This window comes from Polypterus senegalus, chromosome 3 (assembly GCF_016835505.1).
Source record: "Polypterus senegalus isolate Bchr_013 chromosome 3, ASM1683550v1, whole genome shotgun sequence".
Taxonomy (NCBI): Eukaryota; Metazoa; Chordata; class Cladistia; order Polypteriformes; family Polypteridae; genus Polypterus; species Polypterus senegalus.
This window is the reverse complement of record NC_053156.1, coordinates 225,916,969-225,932,415: the sequence shown is the minus strand read 5'-3', so window position 1 is coordinate 225,932,415 and position 15,447 is coordinate 225,916,969. Positions and strand designations below refer to the sequence as shown.

At 39.8% G+C, this 15,447-nt stretch overlaps 1 protein-coding gene across 1 annotated transcript in view; it reads right to left on the bottom strand.

Moving 5' to 3' along the window:
• Positions 1–15,447, bottom strand: part of LOC120525932 (differentially expressed in FDCP 6 homolog) — a 113,696-nt gene that overhangs the window by 29,218 nt on the left and 69,031 nt on the right. Inside the window, exons 4-6 of the mRNA XM_039748633.1 lie at positions 11,257–11,484; positions 10,661–10,807; positions 7,623–7,731 (exon numbers count right to left, since the gene is read on the bottom strand). Coding sequence (XP_039604567.1) covers positions 7,623–7,731; positions 10,661–10,807; positions 11,257–11,484 — 484 coding nt within the window. The remainder of the gene's footprint in view (positions 1–7,622; positions 7,732–10,660; positions 10,808–11,256; positions 11,485–15,447) is intronic.

The window sequence follows — 15,447 nt, the reverse complement described above, 5'->3', positions numbered from 1 at the left end:
TATATATATATATATATATATATATATATATATAGTCAGGGATGCCAGGGGCAATGACCCGGCCGGGACGCCTTGAGGGACCGGAAGAGGGTCTACGCCCACCCTGGATCACGTGGGGGCCGCCATCCTGGTTGCACTGGGGGCCACGGGTAGAGGACTTGGAAGCCCAACCCTGTAGGGGCCTGTGGTCACCGCCAGGGGGCGCCCTTGGGAACCCTGGACCTCAGCACTTCCGCCACACCAGGAAGTGCTGGGGGGGGAAGAGAAGCAGGGACACCCGGAGAGCTTCTGAGAACAGCCGGCACTTCCGCCACACTGGGGCGTGTCAGCGGGAGATTGCCGGGGAGCACCTGGAGCTCATCTGGGTGTAGATAAAAGGGGCCGCCTCCAGTCGGGAGCGGAGTAGACTGAGCTGGAAGAAAGGAGGCAAGGAGGCAGCCTGAAGGAAGTAAGGCATTGTGTGGCCAGGACTTTGGGGGTTTGTGGTGCACTTTGTGACTTATATATCTGTAAATAAACGTGTTTGTGGGAGAAATGAACGTGTCCGCCTGTCTGTGTCTGGGCCAGTCTCCACAATATATATATTTATTTATTTACTTATTAACAGAAATGTGCCTTTTTTCCCCTTTATTCATTTCTGTTAGCAGTAAGTAGCCCACAAACAGATTTTAATTACAATGCTTCATGAATGAAGATGATTTAAAATTTATTATAAGCCTTATTCAAACAAATAGCATTGTCTAACTAAAATTCAGAATGAACAATATTTAGGCTAAGGCACAAAAATGATCTAGATACTGGATAACTGTTGTTATTCATTCATGCCACACTTGCATAGACGGTTTGGTCCAGATTCCCTCTTCCCACTGTTAAAATAAGTACTTCATTGCATTTGATCTAATAAGCAATTCAAAAAGACAGCTTCTGCTCACAATGGCCACTGGATACTGCCACATTACTCCATCTCTGTGTATAAAAAATAACTGTTTTACTAATTAATCTAAAGCTTAGGTTACTTATCATGGCATTAGTGGTAACTTCATTTTAGCAAAGGTGTAACATCAGTAGATGTATCCTCTAACATGCCATCCATCCATAGTCAAGTACCATCCATATTAATGTAGTTCTCCTTCATCTGCAATCTCAAGTATTAACAGACTTTGACAGGCTTAAAATATAGATGTTCGAGCGTAGTGTCAAGAGCAGGTAGAAGCTCAGGTTTGAAATTAGGTTTTAAGAGGCATTTAGTTTAGTAAATGAAGTCATTAATGAAGATCAAAGGAAAGAATAGTAAAGAGGAAAGGTGAAAACCAAGAAGATCAGAGGAGCCAAACCTCAATTACAAATACGTAAGGAAAAAAAAAAATATTCAAAAAAAGACATGTCAAAAATCCAAACTGTCTAAATATCTTTTTCCTTAGAGTTCACAAATTATATTTGTATAGTTAATATTCTAAGTCAAAACTTGACTGCTCACAATACTATAATGCCCTTTTAAATAAGGCTAGTCTCATGGGGCCAGATGTGATTCTTGGACCACCAATCCATCTCTAGCAAAAAATTGGTAAAATCTTATCAGAGGATAGCAGCAAAATCCAAAGCAAAAAGGCCATGCCCATAAGAACACGCTCCAGTTTCCTGCAGTCCATGCTCTATAAACAATCAGTGTTATGTTTAAGCCAGTGTCACTACCCTGGTTTACTTACTGTTTTTTTATGTGCTATTTTTCATTTTGAGTCCTTTGCTTTTTATCATTTATATTATGTTATCTTATTTATGTTATTACACCATTTAAGTCAAATGCACATTGTAGAGTTAATTTTTACATGGACGTATCTGCCAGTTCTTTCACCCTCACATACAGTCTAACTGTCTCATTGTAAATATGAGTGACAGAGATGAGACACAGCTTGGGGTAATGCAACATTCACTTTTATCACAATACCAGTGATGTATTTGAATGCTATCGGATAATCTGGTGTTACAGGATGTTTCCCTTGAAACCCGTTTATTTTAAACACAGGCCTATTTATTGTGTTCTCCTCACACAAGATGTGCATTCATATGTTTATCACTGGTGTTTTTGGGAAAATTTTCATCCATAAATGGCTTAACCATTATATCCACAGGACTGCTATCAGTCAGACAATGTATATAGGAGCACCATTGTTCTTTTCTGTTTATGTCATAATTCCTACTTCAAGCTCTGCCTTCAGGAAGTGTTGGATTAGTTTAGAAATGCGACAGTCAGTGAACCTTCTACAGCAATTGTTCTACCCACATTTAAGCCAAATTCATTAACAGTTGCCTCCAGATATCTAATATATACATCTGGCTTTGCAAGATTAAAATAAGGCAAGTACAAAACCATCAATGATGTAGTGAACACACATCCTTGGGAATGACATCATTGCTTTGCAACAACATGGTCGTGACCAAGCTGTGACGATGTCAGGAATTAAATAATAAAATATAATCATAATGAAGGATATGAAGGATATGTAAATATGTAAAGTAAATGAAAATTATACAATAAAGGAACTGGGGCTGAAAAACGTCAGTTTATAATACCTAGCCCTCATTATCACGTCTTAACCTTAAAGTATAAGTTTGGTATTTTTCAAGCTCAAGTTATTTCTATACAGTTATGGTATACAGTATATTTGTTTCATTTTAGAATGTAATGTAGCAAAAATATTTTACAAATTTTAAAAAATAAGTAGCCCGCTCTTGCGCTTTACATTGAAGTTTATAGGTACCACAGAACCATTATAAAGAAAAGTCTTAAAACTTACCAAATATGTTCATTTCACAAACTAAAAATATTACTGAATATTGAGCTACATCTTGAGATTACGTACTGTCATACATGTGCGCATAGGAGGGACCTAAAGGGGCTAAATGAGAATAATTCCATGTGGTCAAGAGCACTCTGGAGCAGGTTTTCATCCAGGATGTCTCTGTACATTGCTGCAGTCTTCTTTCCCTTTATTCTGAATAGTCTCCCAGTTCCTGCCGCTGAAAAACATCCCCACAGCATGATGCTTCCACCACCATGCTTCACTGTAAGGATGATGCCTGGTTTCCTCCAAACGTGACGCCTGGCATTCACACCAAAGAGTTCAATCTTTGTCTCATCAGACCATAGCCTTTTGTTTCTCATGGCCTGAGAGTCCTTCAGGTGCCTTTTGGCAAACTCCAGGCGGGCTGCCATGTGCCTTTTACTAAGGAGTGGCTTCCGTCTGGCCACTCTACCATACAGGCCTGATTGGTGGATTGCTGCAGAGATGGTTGTCCTTCTGGAAGGTTCTCCTCTCTCCACAGAGGACCTCTGGTGCTCTGACTGAGTGACCATCGGGTTCTTGGTCACCTCCCTGACTAAGGCCCTTCTCCCCCGATCGCTCTGTTTAGATTGCCGGCCAGCTCTAGGAGTAGTCCTGGTGGTTTCGAACTTCTTCCACTTACGGATGATGGAGGCCACTGTGCTCATTGGGACCTTCAAAGCAGCAGAAATTTTTCTGTAACCTTCCCCAGATTTGTGCCTCGAGACAATCCTGTCTTGGAGGTCTACAGACAATTCCTTTGACTTCATGCTTGGTTTGTGCTCTGACATGAACTGTCAACTGTGGGACCTTATATAGACAGGTGTGTGCCTTTCCAAATCATGTCCAATTAACTGAACTTACCACAGGTGGACTCCAATTAAGCTGCAGAAACATCTCAAGGGGAAACAGGATGCACCTGAGCTCAATTCTGAGCTTCATGGCAAAGGCTGTGAATACTTATGTAAATTACATGTGCTTTCTCAATTTTTTAATTTTTAATAAATTTGCAAAAACCTCAAGTAAACTTTTTTATGTTATTATTATGGGGTGTTGTATGTAGAATTGTGAGGGAAAAAATGAATTTAATCCATTTTGGAATAAGGCTGTAACATAACAAAATATGGAAAAAGTGATGCGCTGTGAATACTTTCTGGATGCTCTGTACATATACAGTATATAGATGAGTTAAGAGACATAACCTTAAGCCTCGAGACACTATCCAAACCTGCAAACGAAGAAAGGTCAGATGGGTAAGTACCCTTCCTGAGTCGCCAAGCAGGGGTCAATTGGTGTGTATCGGGGAAAACTGGAGTGTGCTTCGACCCACCAACCTTTCAAAGGCACCTGGGTGTGTAGAAAGGGGACCTACAGGATAAAGCCAGGTTCAGATAAGAACAAATTGGGAATTTATTAAGGACTCTCGAGTAAGGGGACCATTCCCAAATACCCCACAAAAGGATAATCTTTTGATAAAGGCGGGGTGCCTTTTTGAGTGTGTCAAGTCTAATCATTTCACAGTAGTGTTAGAGATTAGATTAGAGGTCTTTTCTAATCAAGGTCTTTTTTTTTTGTTTTGTTTTTCTGTCCTCCCTGGCCATCGGACCTTACTTTTATTCTACATTAATCGGTATTGTCAAATTTTAATTTTTATATTTTTTCTTTTTTTTCTTTCTTCACCCGGTACAGCACTTTGAGCTACATCATTGTATGAAAACGTGCTGTATCATACAAGTTATAATTTGTCACTAACCCTTACCTATTCTGTTTCTCTTCTTGGTACTCAAACGTGGCACTTGGTGTCACTGCTCACCTGCCAAGTTGTTTTGCCTATCTAAAGCAAAGTCATCTCTGATGAAGGATTGCAGGAATCATCGGGTAGAGGGGTTCTTTCATTGGATTGGCTGGCCCAGCACTGACTCAGCTGTGGAATGGCCAATATGAGGAGGCAGCTTGATGGCCAAGGTCTCTCAAGGGTGCTTTACATGGCATACAACATATGCATGCATGATGGGACTAAAAACACACCAAACTTTGATTATTTACTGGTAGTCCGGTTTCTTCCTATATGTGCATGAATGAAAGGGAAGTTGGTGGAAGGGGGCAACTGCAAAGGAAAATAGATGGTAAAGGTAAAGAGAGGTCGGGAACATGTGCTGATAGAGGATTGCCACACCCACCACACGACGAACCTCTTGGATTTGGACTCAAGTGCGGACAGTGATACCTCAGCACCACACTGGAACAGTGTAAGGTTTTTTACAGTGGCCAGAGTACCAATCCTGCCACCAACCCCCAGGTTATCTCTGTAAGCGCTGGATGCAGATTAATGTAATACCCAGGACAAAGCAATTGCAGGTTAAGGGCCTTGCTCAAGGACCTAACGAAGTAGAGTCACTTCTGGTGTTTATGAGATTTGAACCAGCCGACCTTTCCGATTGCTGGCACTAATCCCTAGCCTCACAGCAACCACTTCCGGTAGTGGTTGACAAATTTAAATAATTGCGTTCAACAGTCCAAAGCAACAGAGAGTGCGGCAGAGAAGTGAAGAAGAGAGTGAAGACTGGGACTGGGTGGAGAAGAATGTGGCAGGAGTGATTTGTGATAGAAGAGTATCTGAAAGAGTGAGAGGGAAGGTCTATAAAACGGTAGTGAGACCAGCTATGTTGCATGGTTTAGAAACTGTGGCACTGATGAAAAAACATGAGGCAGAGCTGCAACTGGTGGAGTCGAAGATGCTACAATTTTCACTCTGAGTAGACAGGATTTGGAATGAGTATATTGGAGTCTCAACATAGGTACGACAGTTTGGTGACAAAGATTGATTATTTGGACATGTGCAGAGGAGAAATGAAGGGTACATCAGGAAAAGAAGAGGTCAAAGAGGAGGTTTATGGATGTGATGAGGGACAACATGAAGGCAGTTGGTATGGCAGAAAATGATGTAAAAGACAGGGATAGATGAAGATGGATGATCCACTGTGGTGACCCCTAAACCGGAGCAGCCAAAAGAAAAAGTCCATTTCCTTCCTACAGTCTCAAATTGTACTCTCCTTATGAGTGGTGACTCTAAATTGGACTAGTGAGATTGTGGGTGGGTGTGAGTGTATTGTCACAGCAATCTTGTGTTGGAAAATTGAGTATACAAAGCAGAAGGTTCGAAATCCATACATTTGTTTAACTTTCCATTACCTGCAATTACAAGGATTATTTAGAGATTTCTAAATTTCATCAGTCCAACAATTTACAATTTGGCAAGTCTTTGAGGGTAAGATCCATTCTTTTCTTGTTATTTACTACTGCACAAACTGCAGACTCTGATCTCCTTCGGACTACATCCTTTCCACTTTGAACCTTACACTTATAGTAAGCTCTTTTTAATTTGTCAACAATCATCTCCCCTTTTCCATGTCACCATAACTCTGTTGTCAATATCATTTCATTTTTTTTCTAGCTCAGCTCTGCTCTCTTTTAAGAACGTGTAACTCCAAATCTCACATTGTCATCCTCATTTTCTTTCTTTCTAACTGATGTGCCCACAGGATGCCTCAAAACTGTGGGGAACTGTACGGAATTGATACAGAGACATTTGCTCTCTAACATTTGTTAGTGCTTGGCAAAAGTCATCCTTTCACTCCCTCACTCAATACCAGCCTGCCATCTTTAATTACTACCTTCACACTATATTTATCGTGTTCTAAATAGAACATTATGTCTACAATATGTTAAATTGCTAAAATAGATCTAATCCCATTACAATTTTATTTGCATACAGTAAAATATTCATAGATTAAAACATCATGCCATGAACAGCTTTGCAGTTCCATATAGGCAAACAAAAAATAAGTAAAACCGCTACTATTGATTGATATTGTTAATTTAAATTAACAAGGCTAGGTTTCTACTGAGAGTCCCTTCTGTGCATTGCGGAACTATAACTTCTGCTTGGCATACTTTCAACAGTCAGCTCAGGTATGACAAAAGTTGGAGGGAACACTTTTTATGCCTGTTACAGATTAACATCTGAATGACTTCCTGCAATCAGTCTAGAAAATTCCATTTCTCACGTTCTCCTAATGTTTGGATATTTAACAAAGACAGCCATGTATGAAGAGATGGAGAAAAGGTGTTTGATATTTTGATTTTCCCACTTAAAGTTATATAAGTATTGTGGCCAACCAGGACAAATGGTTTCTAATAAACGTGAGAAGTCTTTTGGATTCCAGCATTTATATTGAGCACAGATACAGTATGGGTGCATTAACTAGCAGTGCAGGTTGCTGTTCAATGATTGAACTTTGATTTTAAAGAGTACAAATAAACATGGCTGAAATGAGGATCTTGGGCTGGGTTGCTGGGCTCGCTTCAGAAACATGAGAGGACGCACATGTTCTTAGTATGTTCCCCATAGTGGGTGGCTCAGGCGTGTCTCTCTTGGAGAAGACTGTGGTAGACTCAGCATGTGAGATGATATCTCTCGGGTGTCTTGGAAATAAATCATCATGGAAAGGTTCAGATTATTGCTGTGGATATAGTGACCTTGTCTGTTTAGCACATTGTGAAGCCAGTACCACCCAGAAAAGCAGATGGAAAGTGAGTGAGTTAGTCAGTGGATTTTCATCTTGTTGCAAGAGAAAGATACTCACAAAACTGAGTCCAACTTGTCTGATGCCACTAACACACACCAAGTGTTGAAAAACAATGAAATATGTGATGGCTTGTTATTCACAGAACTACAGGCCACAAAAACTAGACACTAATGTCAAACAGTGAGAAACAAAACCTTTTGTCTCCACTAACCTGAGGTCCACTCTTGTCTCTGCTTAGTATCAGAAGCACTCATTTCGTACGTCTTGTTTGGCGTCTTCACACAAAACATGCACCTCTTCCCATCTTTATCTGGAAGCACCTGTGCAAAAGAAAGTTACCCTTTAAAACTCCCATCTTTTTCTAGTATAAAACATAATTCATGTCTGGTCTATTGAGGGAAGAACAACTTTTACTAAAAGATTTTATTTAACAAATGTGCTGTTAGCTGTTCTTAGATTGCTCAGAAAATTGGCATCTTTACTGGAAGAGTTAGGAAGCTTAGCATTTGCGCAGAACAACTGTAGAACTCTAATTCTCTTATCCACACAACTTGTTTTTATCCTACACACTAAAATTGTCTAATATGTTTGGATGCATTTCTTTCCGGCTCCTTAGTTTTGCAAGCTATCATACTACAAAACTGTCTCCTATATCTGTTAGGAGGAACCTGTGTCAATGAAGGTACAGAATGGGTGTCTTAGGTGCCTCTCAATGGCAGGAACGCACAAACATGCAATCAATTACGCAGGAAGTGCATGTGGCTATCAAGTGTATACCTTTGGCAGGATGGCTCAGACAGAGCAACAAGTGATTCAGAAGACCAATTGTATAGTGGGGATGAAGTAACGAGAGAAAACACCTTGCCCTTTTGCTCCCGGATGCAACAATAAAGAATCAGTTGTGCAAGGACAGATAGATGAATAAAGCACTGACCTAGAACCACATAGCAGGCAACTGAGGGAAAATGTGTCCAGTTGAATCTTGATTCGGCTAGAAGGCAATAATATGGGAGGTAATAATGTTTAGTTTAGGCCTTACTACATGTTCATGGTAGTTATACAGAACAGCTATTTATTTGTCCTTGCATTTCAAAGTTTTAGCTTTTAATGTTGCTTACACTTTTCAAATGTTAAGTGCAGGGACCTCCAAAGGGTGCATAGTATTACCATTCTAATGCTGCCACCTCCAGGCTTTACTCCACAATTTCCCAAAGGCAGGCATACAGTATTAGCTTGATTGGCACCTAAACTGGCCCAGTATAGTTGAGTGTGAATGTGTGGCAGATTGTGCCTTGTGAGAGGCTGATGCCCTGTCTAGACTTGGTTCCTGCTTTGAGCCCACTGCAACTAAGATAGTCACTGGCTCTTCACTATGCAAGAAATAAGTGGGCTGGAAAACAGAAGGCTGGGTAGAAGAGTACTGAAACATTTCACAACCTGATGTGGTAAACATAGGGGTATAAGTCTCAGATAAAGCATGTATTAAAGCAAGAAAGCACGTGAGGATATTAATACATTGCCGTAAGTCTTCAAAAATGAGAAATGCAGTTAGCAAACATTATCATTAATAATGAAGACCATTTTTTAAAACCTCACTCTTACCTAACACCTGCTATTATATTTAGATTTGTTGCTATACTAAGTGTATGTGACAAATTCAGCTAAATATACAACTAATAATTAACACATTTTCAGTATAGCTTTTTTGGCTCAAACTCAAAACAACTTTGGTAAAGTTAAAGACAGGACATCACTCATGGCCCAACAAGCTGAATGTTCTTGTCATTTTCTGTAAAGGTGATTGATCTGGGATTGCCCTGAAATAACTGTTTGTTTGCTGACTGAGTCTCTTATAATCACAACAGATGAGCTTTTTTCTGCTCTTGCACAGACAGCCCAAAGAGATGAAATCAAGAGTCCATCCATCCATCATCCAACCCGCTATATCCTAACTACAGGGTAACAGGGGTCTGCTGGAGCCAATACTAGCCAACACAGGGCGCAAGGCAGAAGACAAACCCAGGGCAGTGCGCTAGCCCACCGCAGGGCACACACACAGACACACCCACACACCAAGCACATACTAGGGACAATTTAGAATTACCAATGCACCTAACCTGCATGTCTTTGGACTGTGGGAGGAAACCGGAGTACCCGGAGGAAACCCACGCAGACACGGGGAGAACATGCAAACTCCACTCAGAGAGGACCCAGGAAGCAAACCTCCTAACTGTGAGGCAGCAGCACTACCCACTGCACCACCGTGCCACCCTGAATACAAAAGTTTTATTTTTAAATAGTGTATGTAATGATGTCTGGTTTGCCAAGTCAATCCAGGAGTCTTTCACTTCATGATATCCAGACTAAGTGGACTGTCTTAAAATAGGGGACAAGCTGCTCTTTAAGTACGTGCCCAAGCTCTAATAGGGTTTAAAAAGAGACGAGAGGTAATCCTTTGCTGAAAAGGAAATTTGAAAGAAGCACAAGCTCTGCACAGCAATTGGAGATTTGGCACGTAAGTGGCTGCCTTTTTAGATTTTGCATTATGTAAGCAAAAAAATAACAATCAAACGTACTAGAAAAAATAAATCACAACCTCATTAACTCCGTTCATATTTGTAACCAAGGTTAACCATCCTAGGAATTTGTTGTGATTCATTCATTTGCACATATCAGAACAACCCAACAATTTCCTAGGATGACAGCATTCACACATTAACCTCCTATCCCAGCTAAAGCTGTAGGGATCCTAAAAAGCACACAACAGGTCCACAACCCTCTATTGCATTTTGTGAAAGTAAAATATTCCAGTGAACAACAATGGGCCACTATTAAATTGAAACTGAAAGAACAGAGAATATGCTTTAAGGGTATGAAGACATTTTTTTAGAAGTTAATGTACACAATTCTACAAATGGCCAAGCAAGACTTTCTTTCATTATCACCTGGGTCTCTTTTGATTGGTTCAGCATATGTACATGCGGTCAGTGTGGTGGTCTGCATGCATTAGCCAAAAAATGTCTGGTTTGTCCATGTATACATCAACCCAGAAAATTACTGAGCATTATACTACGTTTTACACTTGAAAAATGCCAGATCAACTTTCCTGAGCGTTTTCACACTGCTTTGTTCACATCTGCTTGAACCAGCTGGCATTGGGATTAAAGCGTTAACATATCTTTGATGATTTTATTGACCTCAATCTTGCCAAGTCAGAGCAAATGCTGCACAATCATGACTCTCATTTACCTCTACACAGCAGTTTTTGTCTAAAAGGATGCAGCCCTTCTTCTCTTTGCGATCTTCACTGACGTAATAAGCCAACAGACTTGGTCTTAGAGTGAACCATCGTTCTGTCCAGTTCCTCCTCAGCTGACCTTTTTTCCATAAATATCCCTGTGAGGGAAAATAAGTTTATTGCTCAAAAACCAGAAAACCCATGCCACAGTTGAAGAAGCAAAACATGTAAGGCATAATTAACATCATCATTCTATATTCTCCAGTTATTACAGCTTTCCAGCTGGCCTTTGCTTAGGTTATTTTACACCACTGTGAGCTACAAGACCTTTGGTTAAGAAGATATAGATTAGAAAATGAAAATTATTTAAAATAAGAGCCAAGACTTGAGGACTAATCAATAGTGAGAGATGCATGTTTCATTACTGTAACTGCTTGTTCTATCATTGAAGGACAAAGGTAAAATGTGTACATAGATGGGGCCATTTTCAGACATTGTGTTATCATAGCAACGCAAACAAGAAAAATCAGAAATCTATACATCAGAATGCCATCAACACATCCCAAAACTGGGTGAAAAAAAGTTGATATGCATTATGTGCATTTACCTGCTTAAGCATGTCCTGAACCATCTCCTGGTATACTTCTTCAATTGCCATGCTGAGTGTGTCTCTGTCAATGCCTCGCGTTAATCTTCCAGAGTTCATAAGCTCTAGAAACTGCCAGACTGTGAGGCCATTCTGCGGGGAGGACTCCTGAGCAAAGTAGTCGTCCAGTTCTCCAGTGTTAAGCTCCACACTCATGGATGTGCATATCTTCTTTAACAAGTACTCCATCTGCCAGCCAGTAGGGTAAGTTTGAAAGAAATGGAGATGATAAAAAAAATTAGCAAAAAGAACAGCTGCTTATTTTCTAAAAGAATAAGAGCAGGGACCCCAGTCCTGTAGCACTTCTATACCATTCATTACACAGTTTTTCTGTAAGAAAGAAAACTGACAAAATCTCTAGGAGCTGCAGACAAGTCTCGAATTAAGTACGCTGGTAATGATATTTTATTTTGAACCATGAGTCTCGTACAACTCCCTGGGCTGTGAAACCAGCTACCTGCTCCCGGCAAAGAGTAATATTTTTGTTTATGTCTATCAGAATGTCATTCAAGCCGCAAAAATGTTTTCACCAAAAATAGAATTTGAATAGTTATGTTAGACTCTAACCACAGATGACAGATAAAGTCTTCAACTTTGGAGTACATGATCCTCATAGCCCTCTGAAAGTCCCTTCCTGTACATCTTCCAGATTCTTTACAAGGGTCACCACTGCATTTTGAATATCTAAAATGATTTTACTGTGGCACTACCTGGGCTGAAAAAACGGCTAACAAATATCATTTCTCAAAATAAAACTGAAAGACTCTAAAGTTTTCTGTAAATATTGATATAGAAAACCTTAGATAACGGGTAATGGAAATGAAAAAAAAGCACTTAAACTTCGATGGATGTCCACAAGGCCAAAGTGGAATAGCACCAAGCCACATCTCAGCCACATCTCCCCTCACTTCCCATCTTCTTAGTGAGTAAGGCCCGATGGTCCTTTTTATCTCTGATTACTGCTCATCCATTACAGCAGGCTTTTGGTATGCAGTAAGCACTAATTTATTGTGTCACACCTGCTTTTTTGTTACTTTTAATGTGTTTTGAATCACTTTTGCTCAGCTTCTAGATAACAGCTTTCATTTTTCTTCTTTCTATTGATTTTAACAGTTTTAACCTATTCTCCTGCACCATGCAACATGGTCTCCTGCATCTTTTGCTTTTGTTTTCCATTCATCAATCTATCCATTTCAAGTTCTCTGTGGGCTAGAGTGTATCCTGGCAGCACTGGATGCACAGTGGGAGCCAGTTATTACAGGGGATATTAGTGCACACACCCACACTCACTCACAGCAGGCCAATATACAAATTACTGCTTGATATTGTCCCCATACACTTACATTTTCCTTTAAATAAAACTCTGAGCACTTCTCAAATGCATACAAGACCACTGGGTTCACTTAAAGTCACTAAAAGTCATTGTAGAGTTCTGTCTGATGTGATCTGACAGGTAACATGACTACTAAGCATTCAAATGTTGCCTGCTTAGTCAGTGAGGCTTCTACAGAGGTGATGACTGAAACTGGGTGAAAAAACTTCATGGGGACGGTGGTTAGGCAATTAGTGGACTGTCTTTCTTGAAGTGTTTCTTAATTTTTTAGGATGTTTCTCAAAGAGTTGCCATTAACTGTTTTATCTTTCTACAAATTCCTCTGCGAAGAGCTTCATCTTAATTTTCTTTCCATTTTTCAGGGTGAGGGTCATGACAACAACATGCAGAACAGGGCTGACTACAACTTCCTATCCTCTGCAACTTCCTTCAAGTCTTCCTGGAAACTGGCCAGATTCTCCCAGGATAATCAAGAGAAATAAACATCCTAGTGCATCTTGGATTTGCCCAGTTCGGCTTTTCCCAGTGAACTGTACCTTGTACACCTAAAATTAGAGGCATCCAAACTACATACCTAAACCATCTCAACTGACTGGTTCCAATGCAATGAGGCAGTGGCTCTACTCCAAGGTCCTTGTATATTGCCAAGCTGTGCACTCTGTCATGATCAATGAATCCAGCAACACTGCAAAGGAACCCCATTTGGGTCATTTGTACTTGCAATCATATTCTTTCAGTCACTAGCCAGAGCTCATGACCATGAGTGCGAATGGTATGTAGACCAGAAAATCAACAGTTTTAATTTCATTTGTCACTCTCAACATCACGTCTACCTTTACTCATTAATAAGACCTCAAGGTACTTGAAGTCCTCCATTTGGAGCATCTGTTCAACACCTTACCTGCAGAAAACAAGTCACTCATTTCTGAAGAGAACCATGACCCTAAATTTAGAAGTACTGTATTAAATCTCATCCCATCTGCAAATGGCAAAGATTCAGCTCCTTGGCTGTATTTTTAGACTAGACATAGCACATTGAACGGTCTCTACTTAATACCAACTGTGCTAACACAACTCTTGTTCCACATTTACAGGAAAGATTAGTACACATCAGCAGGCTTTGGGCAACATCGACAAAATATATTTGGGTGCATGGTTATGAACCTTTTCAAGTCTATAAAGCAAAAGTAGAAAGGATTATCAAACAACCATTACGCCTTAAGTATCTGTGCAAGGAAAAAAACAGTTGATCCACTGTTCTATAGATAGGATGGAACCTACATTGCTCCTCATGAACTTGATGATTAGCTACTGGACATATTCTTCATTCCAATACCTCAGCATGGGCTTTCTCAAGAAGGCTGCTGAGTGTCATCCCTCGGTAACTGGAACATCCTTATAAAAAAAATTGGCACTGTCACCCCAGTCTGCCAGTCCCCTGGCACTGTCCCCACCTTTCATGCAAAAATGAAGCGACATGCTCAGAGCTTTGCTTCTAGTAGGGTTATTCACAGCAAATTTGTTTAAAGGAAGAGGTAAGACAAAAAAGAATCCTTAATTTGACCCTCACAAATGTTTTAAGAAAGTCTAAGTGAATATGGTTTGGAATAGGATACTGAGACCAGCTTTTTTGAGAGTATTTGGTAAGTCAGGTGACCCAAATAGTTTGGCTGGGCACAGTTCAGAAAAGCAATGTACAGGTAGAGCTGCCCACAAGACTAAGGGTGAAAGTCAGGTGTTATGCCGGTCAAGTGATGGACAAGAGTGGTATGAACACAGGTATGTTAGACCTTAAGAACAGCAGTTTAAAAATACATTTCCTTTACAATTAGTTTATCTATATATTCTGAAACTCAGTTCAGCTTAGAGCTGTGAAGGGTCATACTCCGGACATGGTACCAGTCTGCTGCCAGGCCTACTCTTTCTTACACTTAAGGAAACTTACCCTAAAACATGTTGAGATGTAGAAGGAAAAAAGGAGAACACAGGGAAAAGACAGGAAGCCAAGCGCAAAGTCTACCACGACAGTGACCAGATGCATAATTTGAACTCACAAAAATGGATTTATTTATTTAAAAATTATTTTATTTATGAATGATTGTATTGTCTGATATTTGGTAATTCTATTAACAATCCATGTTTTATTACCTGTTTTCATGTATTTTCTAATTATTTATATATTTTGTATTTATGTATGGTTGTACTACATAATTTCATCACTAATATATTTTTATTTATTAATATATATTTGCAGTTTACTTCACTCTTAAATTTTATGTCACCAGCATGGTGTTTTAGTCATTTACAGTATGAAAGTATTATTTCAATAATTACTTTTGTCCTATTATATCCTTTGGCTAATCTACATTTTATCGTGTTCTATTAACTCTATTTTTATTATTTGTTTATTTTGCATTTATATTTTCGGCACTGGGATGGCATGGTGGCATAGTGTTTATAGCACTGTCGCTCCACAGCTAGAGACCTGGGTTGAATTTCTAGTCCAGTCTCTGTCTATGTAAAGTTTGCACAGCTTGTTTCCACCAGGCATCTCTGTGATTCCATATTTTAGATACAGATAATCCCAGGGTGAAGTTCAAAGTTGCTTCATAATCTGTTGCATCCAGAGTACCATTAAAAGTTACCAAACACCCAGCTATGAAGAGGAGACAAAAGTGACCAGGGTGTGGACAGAGAGAAAGACAAATAAAGAGAGGCCAGAGGTAGGAAATAGTGTTTAGGTGTGGTTCCTTACTTATGGCTGAGCCTCAAAATCACTTTTAGGGTGGTCTTTCTTTTACTTCAGGGACAGCCATGAC